The following is a 20,063-nucleotide window of genomic DNA, read 5'->3' on the forward strand; positions in this document are numbered from 1 at the left end:
TAAAGTAGCCCAGTTTCGGCAGAACAATCGCGCAAGCCAAGTGCGACAGAGGTAGGGGAGTATGTGGAAATATGTATCACATTGGGGCGCAAACTCGGTTAAATTTTTTTGTTGAATTTTGACGTAGTAATGCATGATATTTGTTTAGCTACGTATTTTATGCACCCTGAGTGAGTTTGGCGCTTCTACATTTGAAATTCACTGAGAAAACAAACTTAAACATACAACGACGATATCTTGCCCCAACGTAGGAAGTATATATTACTCCGTCATCTCCTACTTGTTGAAGAGCAGTTTGTTTACGTTTCGGCACCCGAAAAAACTTTGGTAAAAATATCAATTAAAACTGAGTTTCATAACTGAATTACATTTGTGAAGGCTAGAAATAAGTAGTACAACGAAAAATCCGATGTTTCGTGGAGAATATTGCTCGTTTTGTTCGCGTTTGTGTTTCGGTTTGTTTACGTTTTGTCCGGTCGGTTTGTCTACGTTTCGAATTGACATTTGACAAGAGCTAGCGTGATGTCGCGTTTTTCGTTGTTTCTACACTAGCGCGATTTGTGCGACATTTTTTTTGTATGGAGTTCGGGCGCCTGTCAGGCGACGTCGCGTTTTGTGACGGGACGTCGCGCTGTAGTGTTGACCCCGAGTAACGTCCGACCGTTATCAACATGGTCTAATGTAATACTCCGGGCTTCTTTTCAAGGTGTATAAATATAGAAGGTGACTTTATGTCGCTTTGGAAGGGGTGCCATATATGCCATATTCATCAACAAGGGATCAGGACGGACAATGATACTAACCGTATCGCTTGCCAATAGTCTTTGCCCATCGTAGACCGTCAGCTTGAAAACGTACGTTCCCGTGACAATGTCCGTTAACTGAAAGCAATCAACGAGGAATAATATATTAATAGGCATTACAACAAAAGCCAACAAGGATCGTACTATTTGCACTGGCTGTTGATCACTTCCATCGATGACGGCGCCGGTTGCCAAACTTACCGGTTCCTGTGTCCAGAAGTAGCTACCATTCAGCACGAGTACTTATCATATAGATTATCTTAAATAAAACTTCCCATACGTCGATGCCGGTTGGAAAAAGTTCTTCAAGATATTATTAAACAATTTGGACACTTAATATTTTTCTAGCTCATAAAAATAGCCTGGTCTGTTCTGTTTTGATCGAAAAAAAATTGTTGTTAACCAACACAATCTCACAATCATTCGTTTGACATTCTCACCGTCCGGCATACCGATCGTCAGTTCTTCTGAACGAGGGCAGTGTGAAAAGGAAAGGTTGTGATTCAGTCGCGTTGAACTCACTCTCGCACACCATGTTGTTCCGGACGCTGTCAAAATCAAAGTGATTACTATCCAGGTGGGTTCATTCCGAACAAATCACCTTGATTTTTTTAGAAAAATAAAGGAAAAATTTGACAATCGTTCCGGGCTTTATTTATGCTTACAATTTGCCAGTTGTTGTTTCCAAAGTTCTTTCCGATAGCGTAAGAATGCCGTATTTATCCTGTTCAGCTGTTTTTTTGCAAAAATAACTCATGGAATGGGGAAAAATGAGATATAATGAAGATATTGTCGTTTTAACTAACACGTTTCGTGTAGCATTGTAGCAACAAAGTGTTAACATATGTGCCTTTGGACGACCTAACCGCATTAACCATCTCGTCCAACCTCATTTACTAGATGACTTTGCAATGCATCGTAGATGGAACTGTGTCCTCAGTAAAGTTTTGGCTAATGAGGGCAGAGTCTTCCGGTAACCGTATCAACTGGAACCAGCAGCTTGCTAACGCGTCGTTATCCTTTTGTAGGTAAACAAAACCAGGAACGATTGTCAAAAATTAATTTCAAAATGGCTGCCACGACCAGGCCTTTGAGCTCACCTCCCTTAGGACCCACCTTGGTCAAAATGGTTGGCTGGGATATTTGAGAAGAGTTTCGTCAAACGCCCAATTCTTTTCCGATGCCCCCCCTCAAAACCCTCGTGAATACCCAAGGTGTATAAATTAGAAGGGGAAGTCGTCCAGTGTAAAATGACATTTCATGACTTGACATAACACTTCTGTGGTATTCATATAGGTTGTTGCGGTAGCGGGAGGGGGGGGGAGGGGGGGCGGGTATCGGAAAAGGATTGGGCTTTTGACATAACTCTTCTCAAATATGGCACCCCCTCCAAAGCGACATAAAATCACCTTCTATATTTATACACCTTGGTGAATACCCCAGAAGTGTTATGTCAAGTCATGAATGTCATTTTACACTAAACGACTTCACCTTCTATTTTATACACCTTGGTTATCATAAGGTACTTATAAGTTGTCTGTCATGATGGTGGCTGCGACCACCAACTGCCATGCACCTGTCATATAAGTGGCTGCGTCCACCACCAGCTAAGAAACTGTCAAACGAACGTCGAGGAATAAACTGAACACTCTTGAGTGTGCCTTTGAACAAGAAAGACGTGCTTCTGACGTCGTCATCGTTAAATTGTTCACCGCTAAACATTGGAACTCTACAATACTTTACAATATATTAGTATAATATTATGTTATGTTAATATGAATATATAAAATTTAATGCATATATATTATATTGACATGAAAATATCTAATCGAAGGTCGTTGAACCAGTTGAAGAGCTCTATTTTGGGAGAGAATTCGCTATTCGCCTTTTCGCCGCGGAGTCAAGGTTATTTTCTATGAAACTGCGTTTCTTCAGGTCGGTTTGTGAGCAAATGTTGTAACTAATAGCAATTTGACTTCTACAACAAAGTCCACTTTGTGTAGGTAACTCTTTGAACGTAACACATGAGTTCAATTTGTAGTTAAATACTATATATTGTTGAAAAGGCAATAAAGCTATGACTTGAAACACATTTAATGTTTGAAAGAAAAATCGAAAGTGTAATTGTGATGGAATCGAATCATGTATGATCTGCTCAACAATATACACAAAATATAATATGAACAAATGAAATATGATGCATATTAAAAAAAAGTATCGAAATTGATATTCGTATCTATTCAATCAAAAATGTTTGCTACACAGTAAGTATGTAGTATTATTTTATTAAACAATTGTCGAATCTTCGAGTACAATATGTGGATTAAATTCAGAAAAACTCCAGGGCTCGTCAAAAACGGAAATATAGCAATGAAATGTATTGCTTGTCGTACTTTCGCAATGAACTCGTAGTGCTATTCAGAATTCTAGAGCTCCAATGACATTTTCTACCATGGGAAAATTGCTGTAAAAAATTTCAAAGAAATCTATTGCTCGAGAACTGCTTCCAAATACCCTGCTAGTGGTCCAGCTTTATTTATTCTCAAAATTCTATGATACCCAGCTATAAATGTCAAAACTAAACACAGTGGACTGATCTCGAAGTGAATAGTTAGTTATAAAATTTGTATAAACTAAATGTACTAGGAACCTTGAACATGTTCCGTGTCCGAGACAATGCATGTGTATGTATTCAATACAGTTTGCAATATCTTCATTATTTCTATCTTACTAACGCATAGTTACGTGCATGAACGATTATACTCACTAATTCCACGGAAGAATATTTATATTCTTGAAATGGGCGGGTTGTTAAAGGGTCAAGTTTAAGAATTTAACTTTGGCATGTTTTCAACACGGGGTGAGCAAATAATTGTAATACCGTGCCGAACCAAAATATCATCCACGAGATGCAAACCATTTTTTTTTTCAAAGATTTTTCCCAAAAGTGTTAAATACAGATTCCGAATTCATAAAATAGCCAGAAAAGTAAGGTGAAACCAAATACCGTTCTTATTTTTGAATGCAATAGCTAATGCCAATTCTCTGTTGCACCTTTGCTGGTGTGCCGCTTCATCTGGCTCTTTTGAATAAATATATAGATATTTTTTTTTTGTCAAGCATGATGTTGACGGTAAAATGACAAAGACAAAAAGCAGGTAAAAAAAGAATAAAATACTCATACTTCCCCGAGGTGATTGCGACGTTGCCGTGATTTTTCGTTTACCACATTTTGTCTTGTCTTTTTGTAGAGGCAGCTCTCTTTCTATCGCATCAATAACAACCGCCATATAGCTATCACATTCCGATCCATGAAATTAAAACTGCTGTTTCTTTTCAGCATTTATGGGTTTTCTGTTACTTCTTTTCAGCAGTTTCTATTTTTCTCGCTTTGCCTTCTCGCTTTATCCTAGGTTTGTTTTTCTCGCACACGGGATTTTACAACGGCTCTTGGTCGAGCAACCATTACCCTGCCTTATCGTGCCCTGCTCCGAACCGTTCGTGGGTAACGTCTGGAGCGTTCTGTAAAAATTGCCAACGAACAAAAATACTGGGCAGTCGAGAGAGAATGAATATATTTTTTTTGCTTCTTTTCATAACTATGCAGGCATTAAATACTATTTCCAAAAGGCTGAAAACGAGACGATGGGATGTGATATAAACAAAGAAGAACTATCCTTCCCAAATGGAACACCCAAATAGGAAGTCAGCGAATTTTAGCTGCTTTTTAATGTGACTTTTATGACGGTATGGCATCTTCCCGATGTAACCGTGGAGCATCTGTCTTACGTGCGAGAAAGAAAAAATGATCAGATATCTTGAGCAATTCCTTCCTTTGGTGACTTTCATTACATTGTTTGTTGTTACTTGCTGTTGCTTCACCGACACACTTCTACAGGCGGTGTGCAATGAATGAAGATTAAAGAATATAGCAAACGGGACCAATTATCTTTCTATAAATACATATATACGCATCGAACCTTTGCTGAATCATATGCATGCGTGTAGCTCCATGGCTGGTTTTAATAAACGATCTACCCAACAGCTTGCTATTCATTGCCTTTCAGGACGATGATACTTTTGTCTGTTATCTTTTACTGCAGTTAGATGGAATTATTCACACCGTTTGCCAAAAGAAAGCACACGTTTAGAAATCTGATATTATGTCACCGTAACCAACTTTGATCGACATTCTGCTCACATGGCGTACCTACTTAAAAGAGTGCCGTTTGTCCATTGTAAGAAGAGATTAGCTGTTGAAATATAAAAATACAGAGTTATTTAATTTAATTCTGTAGCTTTTCCGCCCGCTAGAAGTATGATGGTAATGTGAAATTATGCGCAAACGACTTAAGTAGGAAAAAATGTCAATGTTAGGTCACACAAATGATAAAACATTCTTCTTGCTTCAATGATAAAATATGCTCTTTCTATCTGAAGGTCAACCTGTCCTTATTATTGAAATCAAATGGAGGCATTTCATTTAGCAGGTTGCAAGCTAACTATAGAATACGTGAATTAAAGTTTTTGCGACGCAGGATGTAAAACCTCAATTTCAATTAATTTAAGAGATTTCTTAAATAATACAGGTGACTAAAAAAATGCGAAAACTTTCCTAACGTGTACGTGTAAGTGAGTGTGTATACATGCAAGGCGTAGGAGAAATATATAAAAAGAAACGAAAAAAAAAAACAAAGAAATGGTGAAGGGCTTGGTGTAAAATGAGCGAAGCGCGTGTGAGTAAGTAGTGCAGAAGCGATAATAAAAGGTCACGCGGTGGTCGGTGTAGATTATTCTGTGCTTCCTGGCTTGAAGAGAGTCCCTAGTGGAAAACACAAACTAGAAGTGTAAGGCATCAAGGGCAGTAAACGCTATGCGATAGGAAACGAATGGAGTGAGCAGTGCTTCTGTCGTCATGCACTAGCGCTTGTCATTTTCATGTAATGGAACAATACACATATTGGAAAAGTATGCTAGACAAGGAAAACAGTAAGAATGTTTGTCGACTGCTGCGGCGAAACGAATAAAAACGATTTGACCAGCAAAAAATAGCGACATTGGCGACGTCGGGTGATGAAACCGACGAGTTTGGGTGTGTGTGAGGAGCCGAAACAACTGAGATCGATCTTAAAGCTGATTAAAGTTGTCCTGCTGCCATTTACCCACCACCCGCTCGGCTTGTTCCTGCGTTGGGTACCTATTTTGCGGTAACGTAAAACATAGGTTGAACTATGTGCGTTCTATGACTAAGACCGGGTGGCAATAAGCGTATTATAATGCAAACAATGCACTTCGTAGACTGTTGAAATACTTCAAGATAAAAATAAATTTAATCCAAAATAAATCATTGTCTGTCTGGGCCCTAGTTAGTTTATATGTCAATGTTCAATACACATCTGATATGCTAAACCTGATATGAACCGCAAAACAAACAGGGCGGCGAATCATGGATTGTACCTGATTTTGTGAGCAAAAAAATCCTGTTCACATGAGTTGGAGCACCAGGCATGGTAAAGTGGTGAAGTTTTTTTGCTTTGTTATTTCATTAACCCGTAGAACTAGCAGCAAAACGTAGCATTGGCATACGTGCTGTTTGTGAGAGGAGTAGTGCTGGGTTTCATGTTTTATTATGTGGCATAATATCAGCCATTTCGCATTGTAGACGTTTACGCTGCACTGACGTTGAGTGTTCCCATATTCGGTGCATGGCAGAGTTTAGATACATACTTGCTAACGACTATTTCAAATCACTTTTAATAGGATAAAGTTGCGCATGTAATTCCTAATTAGTGAGTGCTTTTTGATAACTTAAATAGGGTTTTAGATAGTTAAAAAAGCGTACCATTATTAGCAGTACATCTGCAGCAGAAACGTTTATTGCCCCCAGTATTACCACCACCATCAAACCAAGCACGTATTATAGAGCAGAAATGTAGATGTGTTAGTCAGAGACTGGCAACGTTTATGAAGTTGGCGGTTGCATCGTTAGGCAGAGAGAGAGAGAGTCAGTTGTAGTGCGAATGAGAACGTACTGTCAAATAGAAACTGGTTCGTTTGAACGAATGAAGAGCTACAGAATGTACGATACAGTAGGAATAAGCAGCATCGTTTTTTGTGCGTATTAGGCATGTGACGAGCTGAATACTTGAATACGCAGAATAGCAGGGCAACGCACGTAATAGTGTGAGTAAACGAATACGTGAATGTGTCTGCTGGTAGTAGTGTAGTTGAATGTGAGTCGAGAGAGTGTGTATTTCGCGGCTGAATATGTTTCTCACGAAAAGAAAATGGCCGCTGTCGCGTGTGCAGCACCAGTTCTGTAGGGCTCCCGCATAAAGCGTTGAATTCCATACGGTAAAGAGTTTTTCCTGGTGCTTATTTGTGTTCTTCCGGGATGCTACCATCTACCGGACGATTTGTTAGTTTTACATCGGTACAATTTCAAACCAAAGCCACCGTAAAGACATTATCAAGAATCTCATCATCATCATCCTCGCGACAGCCTCTGCTGGCAGTGCCATCGTCATCGCCGTTGTCGTCACCATCGAACCCCATCGCTCTGTCCGTCTTGCCTGTGCGGCCGCGAACGTCCAAAACGCAAAGGTAGAGCAGAACAAGGCCGTGGGCAAGAAAACGCATCGCATCCGATGAGTGCGTTTAACTTCGTCCCGAAAATTTGACGGTCCTGGATTTACCTTATTCGCAAACGGGTTAAAATTACTGCTCTAGCGCCATAGAGAATTTTGATGCGGCACATAATACATAGAAAGAAGCAAGTTGAATTTTGCCCTCAGCTTCCCGCATGAGCCACGTTGTGACAGAATCCACTGTGAAGATTTGCAATTAACGGCAGCCAAAATGGTCTTGTGTCTTACGTTAAAAGTGTGTCAAACGAAATGTGTTATCAAGTGATACGAGAACGTTCATCAGAAACGATGTTCTACACCAGCGAAGGTCATTTGGGTGTTTGGGAAAAAGAAAGCTCCTGTGAAATGAAGTGAAACCATCACTATTGGTATACATGAGTTTATCTGTTTTATTTCTCTTACTAATTTAATACCAAGATTTCAAGCATTCGAATCTGCATTATTCGTGATACAGAATATGTCTTCTCCTATTCTACGATTTCATTGTGATGTGCTGTGCTGTTGTGTGGTTTGAAAAGTTTTGGATTCCGCACATTCATAGTCGGTGCGGTCGGTTCATCAACTTGTTAATGGGAAATAAACGTGTTTGTTCCGGCTATAATTCTATAATCGGATAACAAGTGTAAAGGATAGTAACAAAACTTTAGTAGTCCGTATACATTTAATTTTGTATGAACGTTCACACATGCATGCGCTTCATCAAAAATAATTGTTTTGATTAATTGCAAGAAAAAGATGTTTGCTTATTTAAGTAATTTTATCGCTAGTAATTTTATAGCTATTTTATCGAATAACGGTGTATCATTAGCATCCCTCAGTAAGCTTTCGGATTCAATCATAACTCAAGCTTGGTTTTGTTTTAATTTAAAGCATAGATGTAATTTTTCTCGTATTGCATCAAATAATGAATGCATTCCTATGTAAATCTCTTGCGTTTCTATGGCACATAACGATTATCTTGGAGCTGCTGTTGCACTGTTAGCTTTATTCGATTGAAGTAACATAAGCTACTACATACTAGCTTTAGTGTGCTATTGGTTGTACAGATTGTGGCTTGCGTCCGCGATATCCATGCAAGTTCCGAGTTGGGGTACGGAAAAACCGAAGCTAAACTGTTGGAACTTACCCGAAGGGTGTATCTTGCGGATGGTGAGCTGATTGTTCGTTTCTCCCTTTGGTATCTGTTTCATTTTGTATCCTATGTATGATTTTGCCATGTCGGTCCTTGGTAAAGAATTGTTCCGTTACTTCACGTCTGGCGTCTTATCGAACCAGGGTGTGTCCCACATTTTTTGTATGATTTTTTTTCTTTGCTCCTTTCTTTGCTCATCGCACGATTGCGTATTTGTCTATAGAAAAAGAAATTCTCTTCCTCGCTCACTCTCTGGGCTCAAGGTGCGCTCTTATTTGTTCACAATAATTTTTGCTTTCGTTGGTTTCCGTTTGTTTCGTTGCTTCTGAGTGGATTAAGTTTATAATTCTGCTCTGTTTGAATAATTTCCTTTTTGGTATTTTCTAGCATTGTCTTATTTTAGCTGGCAACTTAAACCATCTATTAATTTCACTATAACTGTAAAAGAGCATGTTTTTTTACTAAAAATATAGGAATATTTGTCAAAGAAATTATCATGAATGAATGAAATGAATAGAAAAAATGTCCATTAGTATGCCAAAATTTGGCATAACAACTATCACCGGTTGCATCTACCGTTTGCCGAGACTTTAGTCGAGCTTCTTTTTCTGCATGGATATGCAGTCCTGCCGTACGGAAGGCTGTCAGGGGTGCACCCTAAAGTTCCTGGGTCGAGTTTGAATCGATTACGCGCAAGCTACCCGTGGTCCTTAGAAGAGTAAAGTTAAAGTAATATTTGTCTCTGCTCATAAGGGCGAATTAATTCTTAGCAGCCAATTCTCACTACTTTTGAATTTCTAACCCTACTGTTTAAAGTTCCATTCTCGTATTTTCGTGAAATGTTGTCAACCGCAGTTACAGGTGATTAAAACAATTTTTCAATCATGAAGCAATGTTCAATATTTACTTGTTATAAATTAATTTTCGATTTTTGTTGCATCTTAACCATTTCATGTGCATAGTACTTTGTAAATTAATGTCTACGCTTCGAGGATCGATATCCCTACACGAAACATTCATACGCTAAGTATGTATATGCAATACGAGAATGTATGCAAGCCTTTACCCTTGCATCTAATTAATAATATGATTGATGTTACAGTGAAGCAAATGTAGTGAAAAATTAAAGAGCTACATATTTCGGTTAAATAGTTACGGTGAAAAAAAGAGGCATCGGAATGAAAAATTAAATTTAAAAGTAAATGTGTTTTGTTTAGTGGTTGTATTACGGAGAGCTTACATTTAAGTCTAGGTGAAGTGTGTGCCTAAAAGAGAAAAAAAATGAGTGTAAAAAGTTTTTCAATGCAGTCCCAAAACACAACAAAGCGTTGAAGAAATGCACGAAAAAAAGTATCAAGGGAAAGAAAAGAAGTTCTAGAAGTGTGCCACAGCAGTAGTGGAAGAGTCTGTCGACACGCTGTCGACTCGCTGTGCTACGAAAAAATCATGAAAAAATAGCGTGAAAACAACGCATACTAGTGTACTGATCTTTGAAATTATGGTATGTGGAGTGGGGAGATAATAAAGAAGCAGCATTATCGTGTGCAGTGCGTTTTCGAATATAGGAAGCAAAGTAGCCGTAGAAAAAGGAAAAAGTGTTGAATAAAATAGTGGTGGTCTTGTCGAGTATATCCCTTCACCTACACATTCCTACATACACACACACACACACACACACACACACACTCACACACACACACACGACTCGCTGCGACGATTGACAAGTACAGTCAACTGGATCAAACGGAGTAACCGGATGAAAGCAGCAAACCTTACCTTTGAAGCAAAGTTTGTCAAGATCGTCGTGCACTACTCTCTCATAATCGTTGTCTTTTCACTTCCCTGTTCTGCTGTGTGTGCATGTGTGTGATTCTGGTCCCTGTGCAGTGTGTTGCTGTGGAATAGTGTAGCAACAGCGAAAGCGACCGCGAGCGTGGCTGCAAATATACACGGCTGCGTTCGGTCCTGTAATTTTGCGAACCTGATCGAAACGATGCGCTGATGATTTTATCGGCATGAGATGGAAGCAGCCGCCATTCGTTCAATGCAGCAGGTCGGGCCAACTGGTCAGCGGACCGAATCTGGCCCTTCGCCGCAGCCACCTCCGTCGGGAATGTCGTATCAGCAGCGTGGTCCAACGGCGACTGCTGCTCAAATTCACCGGTAAGCTAATTCATACATCCGTGGCGCATCACTACGATGCAACATGCTGTGCTGTTGTAGAATACTTGAATGTTATGCTTTGCCATTTAAATGGAGCAAATAAATGTTTGGGGGTCCGCGACAGCCGAGCGGTAGCGCTGGTTAGAAAATCGGCACATGAGCGCCGGGGCTCACCACCTCGACGGCGTGGGTTCGAATCCCATCCGAGACCGGACCCTCCCCTGTACGAGAGGACGTACAACAGGGAAACAAGTCTCGCAAGCCTTTAACGGGTAGGCATGACCAAGAGGTCGTTACGCCAAGAAGAAGAAGAAGAAAAAGAAATGTTTGCTGTTCAGGGTTCATTTATGCACTGCACAATTTATTTTTTTCTAGTAAGTTTCTCGTTTCCAATGGAAAAAGATATACTTTTTAATTTTAATTGTTTCTAACATATTACAAATACTTTGTCACGCTAACCTGGAGGATCACACAAATTAAAGGCTTTGAAGTTTTTTTTTCAAATTTCTGTCATGATGTTATTTAACAAGAAATGTGTTGAAATTGCCAAAACAATACCAAAAGAAGCATTGATAAATATGCTTACCGGAAGCCATTATGTATGTTTTAAGGCGTTGCAGATGACTCATCTCATTAGAAGAAGTACGTTAGAAAGAGATAGAGAAAGAAAGAGAAAGAGAAGACTTTAATTTTAATTTTTTTTTTATCTTCTTAAGTTGACCTCCATTACTCCAACTATCGAAAAATTCGCTTGTAATCCATACATCAGTATATTTTTTTCAGTTTTTTGGTCCACTTATTTATCGATTTTTTAACCTTTTGGTATCGTACAATTGACTAATACTTACCTGTCTAATCAGCTACCATTTTTCATATGTCCAAATGATGTAAAATCTCTCGCAGTCACAGTTTCACAGCGCACCAGTGCGGTTAGTAGTCCACTGTTGTCCTGAAACAGGTCGGTTGATGAGTAGTGTTGATCGAATGGAAGAAGAAGGAGAAGAAAAAGAAGAAGAAGAAAATGTCGCGAATAATCAGTCATTGCTTCGAAACTACGTTTAGTTCAGCTTAACTAGTTGTTGAACTACTAGAACTGGAATTAAGTGAACAAAGCAAAAGGCTTACGTTTGCTCAGGAGCATGTTGATTATCTTTATTGTTCTGGAAAAGGGTTCATGGATCTTACTTCTTAAATTACTGTTAGGGGTGGATAGGGTAATACGCACCCCTTAAGGAAAACTATAAAATTTTCTAACAACTTGGCTCTTGATTGTTGATTTTATCACTGAATTGAATTCATTAAGGTTCAAACTAGTTACCAGTTCAGGAATTTTTGCTTTTTTTGCTATGAAAAACGTTATTTTTTCAGTTTTGAAAAAGTTCAATTTTTTACCGATCTGTATCTGATTGAGGGAAAACGCTCCTTTGCTAGGGGTAATACGCACCAAAACAAAAGGGCAATACGCACCATAGCAAAGAGGCAATACGCACCACAACAAAGAGGCAACATCCACCGTCAAATAAAGATACAATTCATTCCTCAAAAAAAAAAAATTTTGGATCATTCAACCGATTTGTGAATTGCGAACCATTTCTGCCAAAGAAAGCAAACGTCATTCTAGTTTGTTTACAAACTGGTGCATTTTACCCCGACATACTGGGTGCATATTGCCCCCATTCATAGTTGAACACATATTTAACTAAAATATGAGTAAATCTGCATACTTACCGAAATTTTCATGAACAGTTTCAAGCACTGATTCTCAATTCACTAAATTTCGTATTCCTCGTGGGTAAATATCAATTTTTGCACCATTCCTTAGCGGAATGGTACGTCAAATTATAACAAAAACTGCCAGAGCTAAGAATGATTTTGTTTTGCGTTTATTTCGCGTTTCTGTTGATGTAGAGCTGTAAAACTCACAGGGTGGCCATATTTTAGTTTTATTTTACAGGGTGACTACTTTTTACGCGTCCAAAACTCGTTTTTCAAGGGAAATTGGAAAGGGTGCGTATTGCCTCAGGGGTGCGTATTACCCCAGCCACCCCTACTTCGGCTAAACGGTTGTAGTCTGGCATCTGAAACCGCTCACGGTCCTATCACGTTTCCTGTGTAATTTTGGTTCATTGGACAGAGCAATGTATTTGAAAACGAATGTTTCGTGTGGCATGCCTGATTGCATGTAGAGCTTCAAGATCTCTACATACATACAAACCATGGTAATTGGACTCTAAATACAAACCATGGTTCATGAAAAGCAGATACACATAGAGATACAGATACAGATAGAGATGTATCTACGCTAATTTTTTTTTTGAACAACGACTTTAACTTTGCAAAGTGCACCAAAGTCAGACTACACCTATGAAATGAACGGTCGAACCAAACCTATGAAATGAATGGTACTTCATCCACACATGGTAAACGATTTTCAATGCGAGAGTGGTTAATTAAAATGTAATAAATGAAAGATATAATGGAGCAAGCTTGACCTAACCGCTGGAAGGAAATGCCCTGAGAAACAAAAAGTCATTTAGTGCTTCCCATCATACACAAATATAAAATAAAATTTTGAAGCCTTAACATACAAAATTGCCAGTTTATTTTAAAGAATGAATTATTTGCCTAGAACTGTATTGAAACGTATGACTTGAAGTGCTCATATATTTTCCAATTAGACTTATACATTTTGGTTGTCCAAAAGTTATATTTTTATCTTACTGTTCATCTCCACATAGCACACCCTCCCCAGAGAAACTGAGCAACTCGGTTCCCGCAACAGACGAGAAACTCGTAGGAAACTGCCCGCTAGGCGATTTCGAGCAAATCGTCCTAAAAAACGTCCTATGTGACACAAACATCGAGCAGTTTTGTATGATGAGTAGGATGAAGTAGGACGACTGTCCTACCGTTTCGAAAAACGTCCTACATTTGTTTCATCCCCATACAAAAGAGTAGGACGTTTGTTCGCGCGTAGGACGTTTTAAGGACGATATTTCGAGCTGCCTAGTGGGTGGTAGGAAACTCTTGACCAAAGCCACTCGTTTTGACGTTTAATCACTGACGGATTAAGAAAATTCAAAAAAGAAGAGAAGAAGACTGAAACAAATGCCTGTCCACCTAGCGCACACAGGAAGCTCGAAACTCCTTACACTTTGACAGCAGTTTTACCAGTTTTCTAGCACATTTTCTTATGTGGAGATGAACAGTTATAGTTGTGGTTTCCAATATGCTGTGGGGTGTTATGGTACACGCGTTGAATGAATTGAGCTTGAACAAAAGTCTGATAAATTGGTCTTAAAAAATCAGTAGATATACCCATATTCCATTTGTATTTCATTGTGTTGTGGAAGATTTAACAGAAGCCGCTTCCCCGAGCTGTTGTTTTGCTGGAAGTGACTTTATGTTTTTTTTTATTTAAAACTTCTTTTAATGCTTAAGCTGATACATTTTACTAGTTTTCTGGAGTTTTCAGTTTAAACAACGAATATTAGAATTGAATATCATAAATGGACATTTTATTGGCATTTAATCGAGTTTGACGGAGTGAAAAACAAACAAAGTATTGTTGACAGATACCGGACCAGTCAAAAGGATTGATCAGGTAGTTCTAATGTTAACACAAATGCTCGTACAAAATTGTGTTAATGACTGAAATCTGATTTTCTCGCCCAATTGCAATATTAACAGGCTGATAATTATTTGGTCTGACACATAGAAAGCGCTAATAGATTTAAAACCACATAATTTTAAGTTTTTACTCCTCTTGAAACGAGTTGTGTCAAAATTTGATAGCACTCGGACAATAACCTAGTAAGCTAGAACATTTTGTGTGTCGCAACTTTTGTGTTTTTAGCAATCATGGAAAAGAAGCAATTTCGCGTGATGATAAAATATCTCCATCCCACCAAAATCAACCATCAAATACAGTTACAGAACCACCTCAAAAGAGGTGGTTAAAGACGAAAACATTAAAAAAAAAAACGCAAAATTATTAAAAGCAACTGTATTGTGAAGTTGATCGAGATAGCTGGTACCCTAAAGATATCTGAGAAACGTGTTGGACATATCATTCACGAGTATTTGGATATGAGAAAGCTCTGGGTGGGTGGGTGCCGCGCGAGCTCACATTTCACCCAAAACAACAACGAGTAAACAATGGCAATGGCTACGAATTGCTTCTTCACCCACCATATTCACCAGATCTGGCACCCAGCGGCTATTTCTTTTTCTCAGATCTCAAAAGGATGCTCGCTGGGAAGAAATTTTCGTCGGATGAAGAGGAGATCGCCGAAACTGTGGCCTTTTTTGGGGCAAAGGGCAAATACTACGGTACACCGGTACAAACACGGTATTGAAAAATTGAAAGCCGCTTTAATCGGTGTATCACCCTTGAATGTTGAATAAAAAAAAATTGTATGTGTATGATGAATAAAAAAAAATTTAAAAAAAATGTGTTTAACTATCATAGGATAAACAATTATCAATCCACTTGCCGAAGCGCGTATCAGCCGTAAAACATTTCCTTCGAATGAAAGTGTGTGCATCAGCAGTAGTGCGTACATGCTTAAACATTTTTGAATTAGCTTTTAAATGTTTGCTATATTTGCGTGTTTGTTTGTTAGCGTCTGTGAATCAAAACATTATTTTTATTTGGCAAGGCAGACTCACCTCGGGTCCAGCCTGGGTAGAATGTAATGTGCACTGGAAAGGCACCTATACATTGACAATTTCACACTAACGTATTCAACACATGCACAAGAGAACTAATGTGTATAGGTTTAGTGCGGGAGTTTTGGGTCCATACATGTAATTTTGGCCCACTAAAAAGGAGATAAATTATCACACTGATTTTTTTTCATCTAATTAACTTTTTTATGGTGTTGATATTGATTGATTCTTGTTAAATGCTAAATTTTGAACCGATTGTATCACTATTTTTCAAGAAAATCGTTCTTAATTAATTTCTTATTTCTTCTTTGACCTTTTTGCACATGTTAGAACAGTTTTTATCGCTAAAATGCAAATATGAGTTGGAAGAAGCTTTATGAATTGATGTTATCGGTAGAGGCTTAAACGTTCGACCACAGCATACACACATCTACAGGCGTGCATTTGAGTCATAAACTAAATTGTTGTTATTCAACACCACTAAGAATACAAAATGACTGTGTAGTTCCTACCGTATGCGTGATAATGTTTGCATCATTCAGTGATAATCAAATATCTATTATGTCTGCAACTAAGTTTAATAGAGATAAAGATTTCCATTCTTGGTTGTGTAAACACGGTATATTGGCAAGTACCAATACTGGATAACTAAACTTCTTTAAATTTTGGTTTTTAATTGTTTTATAGGGTGCTATTCCTCGAGTTTTGCTCCGCAGTAATATTCCTAGGGAGAAACGGATATTTATCACTGGCGACTCGTGTGGAATTGAGATCAAAAATAATTGAGGGTATTATGATCCAGTTCCGCGTTATTGCTCGAAAGTTTCCGCATATTCGCTCGAATAGCAACCTGGGTATTAATACAAGTATTCCAAGGTATATAAATATATAGTTTTCAACAATTTTTCTTTCTTTGATTTTTAATCAATTTTCAAAACGATCGAGTTATTGGTGTGTTTTATACTATGGCTAAATGGCTAAATAAATCAAAGTGACTTGTCAAAACACAACGTTGATATGAAAAGTGCATCCTGAATTATCATGTTCTTGGTAAATACCAAGATCTATAGATGCCACATATGCCTCGGAAACATACGGTCTGTAGAGATCCATCGACCAGGAGGTGCTTGAAACTGCTCGACGATAACGACGCGCGTCGTTTCGTATCCGCGCATCGTCTCGACACGTAGGTGGCGTCGTTTTGTATCGTCGAGACGGCCAGCAATTTTTTCGCTTTTTTCAAGGTGTTATTTACCTTTTGTATGGGCCAGCGTCGAGAAGTTTGTCGTTTCCGCGCTCCCAATCGTGATACCCTCAAATATCTACTTAGAAAGATCAGGTTTTGAGTGATTTTTCTTGTAAGAGTTCAAAGATAACGACGAATTTTGTCAGTGCGTTGAGTGAAAACTATTGCATGAAACAGCATCGTTTGACATTCGTGACTACCATTTTAATGTTTTCGACTCAAATAAACTTTTTTTAGGTGCCGAAACGTAAACAAACTGCTCTTCAACAAGTAGGAGATGACGGAGAAATATATAATTATGTTTTCAAAAAACGTTATAAATTTATTCTAAGTTCATTAAACCTAACCTAACCAAAACTAAATCTAACTTTGATAACAATCGCAAAACTGAACTTGCTCGCTCGGAGGTTCGAATGCAAAAAGGGACGATCGTGGTCTCTCGATGTCCCAGCTAGCTTCGCCGCGCGTGGCCGTGTTGCCAGTAACGACAATTAGTTTACTTAGGCTATTTATACCAGTTTATAATTCCTCCCGGGGGGAAAAAACGGACGTCCCCGGCCGAATAGTTAATGGTGAAGCCTAAATTGTACTTTTAATTCTCTTAATCTTACTCTTATGCCTTTTTGTTTGCCGTAAATTCTCAAATGTTCTAGGTTTAACGTTAACCGCTGCTGTTTTAATCGATCTTGGGTCTAATTTTTTTCGAACATTTGGCATTACATAAACTTCCTGATCTTCGTTTATCACGGGTGGTTGTTCTTTCCTATCGTTATTGTTTGTTTGTTTTTGTCGAGAGAGCTCTAGGCTGGTTCTAACTGATGAGAATATTTTCTCAACCTGCTCATGTATTGTTTTGGGATCTTTAACGTTTAACTGGTTGAAAATGATTTCGTTTGGACTGTAGCCCGTTGATGAGTGAACTGTAGCATTGTATAATGAAACTGATATTGGTATAAGTTCTGAAGTGTTTGAATTTTGGAATTTGTGTTTGTTCGTATTTAGAATTTCTATTATAGTGGAGTGAGTTTTTTCGACCTGTCATTACTTTCTGATAATGACACGTATTTTAGCGAAGTTCCTAAGTTGCTTAAAAATGTTTTGAACTGTACCGACGTAAATGTCGTTTCGTGATCGGTTACGATTTCAAGAGGGATTCCAAAACTACTAAAATTTTACAAGTGCTGCTTTAACATCTACTAAATTCTTGGATTCTATTGGGATCATTTGTGTAAATTTAGAAAACGAGTCGACCATTGACAGAAAACTTCGTGACTTCCATGACCATGAAGACATCTATGTGTAGACGCTCCATGGGTTTCCCAGTAGCCGGTCTCGGTGATATTTTGATATTATACGGCCTCCGTTCGTATTTGTGTGAATTACACACAGTGCATGTGTTCACCACAGCTTTTATCTGACAGCGCATCTTCGGAAAGAAATACGCTCTCTTCAGCTGGTTTTCGACTTCGTTAATTCCTCTGTGAGCTCTTTCGTGTTCCTTCGTGACCAATCTGTTTTGTTCCTCGACAGATGCCACGTCTTCGACTTGGAAGTGCGTTATTACAAAATAACCCGAGCTGCTAAAATGATTCTTAAAAGAAATTTGAATTAGATTCAGTAAATTTTCTGGAGCTAATATTGCTGTTTGTTTTCCATTATGATACTTTTTCAGGGTCTCTACTATTGCGGTTTCGTCAAAATTAGGTCTTTTTATAATTATTCTATTGTAAGTTGGAAAAGGTGTCTCCGAGACATCATCGGTTTGTTCCGAAATTTGATAGATTAGTTGGTTATGATAATAGTTTACAGGTCGTTCACTAGACTTTATAAAGTAAACATCTGACGTGTCTGCAGAGTGGACAGTTTCGTCAGACTCTTGGACGTTTACTTCGACGCCTTCAGCTTTCCTGCTAAGCGCGTCTGCTACGACATTAGCTTTACTTTGCTTATACTCTACTTTATACTGATAGTTTTCTAACTCTAATCTGCAATGTAGAATTCTATTATTTTTCAATGAACTTTTTATAAAGATTAGCGGTTTGTGATCCGTATAAAATAAAAATTCATTGCCTAGTAAGTACAGTTTTTATTTCCGAATAGCCCATATGATGGCTAGTGCTTCTTTTTCAATGGTCGAATAGTTCACTTCGGCCTTGTTCAAAGTTCTACTTGCGAATGCAAATATGTCGGATGCGTCTGTAGTCAAAATAAATGGAAGTTTAAAATCAGGATAAGCAAGTATTTGATCGGATGCTATTGTTTCTTTTAGTTTGTTAAATGCTCGACTGTACTCCGGATTGTTAGTGTTGATGGTGTTTTCCTTTTTCAAATAACTTGTAAGAGGTTTCGTGATTTTTGAGTAATCTTTTATAAAACGGCGATAATATCCAGATAGACCAAGGAATTGTCGTATCTGTTTCTCGTTGGTTGGTAAGGGCCATTCTAGAATTTTCTTGACCTTATCAGGGTTTGGTTTCACACCATCAGGAGAAATTATATGTCCAAGATATTCCGTTTGTTTTTTAGAAATTCACATTTATCTATTTGTACTTTAAGATTAAATTTCGAAAGACGTTCTAATACTTTGCTAACATTTTCCAGGTGGGTTTCAAGACTGCTTCCAACGATGATAATATCATCTAAATACACGAAACAGATAGATCCTATAAAGTCCGATAAAATATTATTCATTGCACGCTGGAATGTAGCAGGTGCATTCTTTAACCCGAAGGGCATTCTAGTAAACTCAAAATGTCCGTAACTTGTGGAAAATGCAGTTTTCTCTTGGTGATCAGGATGCATTTCAATCTGGTGGAAACCAGATTTAAGATCCAAGGTTGTGAAGTATTCGGATTTGTCTAAATTATCCTAGATATCTTCTATCTCGGGCATAGGAAATTTATCACTTATTGTTTTGTCGTTGAGTTTCCGATAATCAATGACAACGCGAACTTGTTTTTTTCCATCTGGGTTTTGTTTCTTGGGAACTACCCAAATTGGTGAGGAGTATGGACTTTTTGAAGGTTTAATGATGCCACTTTCAAGCATCTCTTTAATTTGCAATTCTACATCAAATTTGTATGCGTGCGGGTAGCGGTAATTTTTGGTGTAAACGGGCGATTCATCTATTGTATTGATCTTATGTTTGATTAAAGTTGTACTTGTTAGCTTTTCGTTAGTTTTCAGGAGGATATTTTCGTTTTTAATGATAATATCAATCAATCTATTTTTTTCTTGCTATCGTATGCAGGCAAATATGGCAAAAAATCGAAATCATCTATGTTATACTGGTTGTAAGATGATCCACGTGAAAATTTGATTGAATTGTTTCTTTGTTCTGAGGATCTACTTCTAGGTTATTGACCGACGATTTATTTTGTGTATACCTGCTCCTAAGGGAG

The 20,063-nt window shown here is 38.2% G+C and overlaps 1 protein-coding gene across 1 annotated transcript in view; it reads left to right on the top strand.

The window, feature by feature from the left end:
• The first annotated feature begins 7,049 nt into the window (after positions 1–7,049).
• The window catches only part of LOC131262490 (uncharacterized), a 97,868-nt gene continuing 84,854 nt past the window's right edge, over positions 7,050–20,063 (top strand). Inside the window, 2 exon segments of the mRNA XM_058264502.1 lie at positions 7,050–7,157; positions 9,685–10,745. Of these exon segments, the coding sequence (XP_058120485.1) occupies positions 10,603–10,745 (143 nt within the window). The 5' untranslated portion in view covers positions 7,050–7,157; positions 9,685–10,602.

This window comes from Anopheles coustani, chromosome 2, assembly GCF_943734705.1.
Source record: "Anopheles coustani chromosome 2, idAnoCousDA_361_x.2, whole genome shotgun sequence".
Taxonomy (NCBI): domain Eukaryota; kingdom Metazoa; phylum Arthropoda; class Insecta; order Diptera; family Culicidae; genus Anopheles; species Anopheles coustani.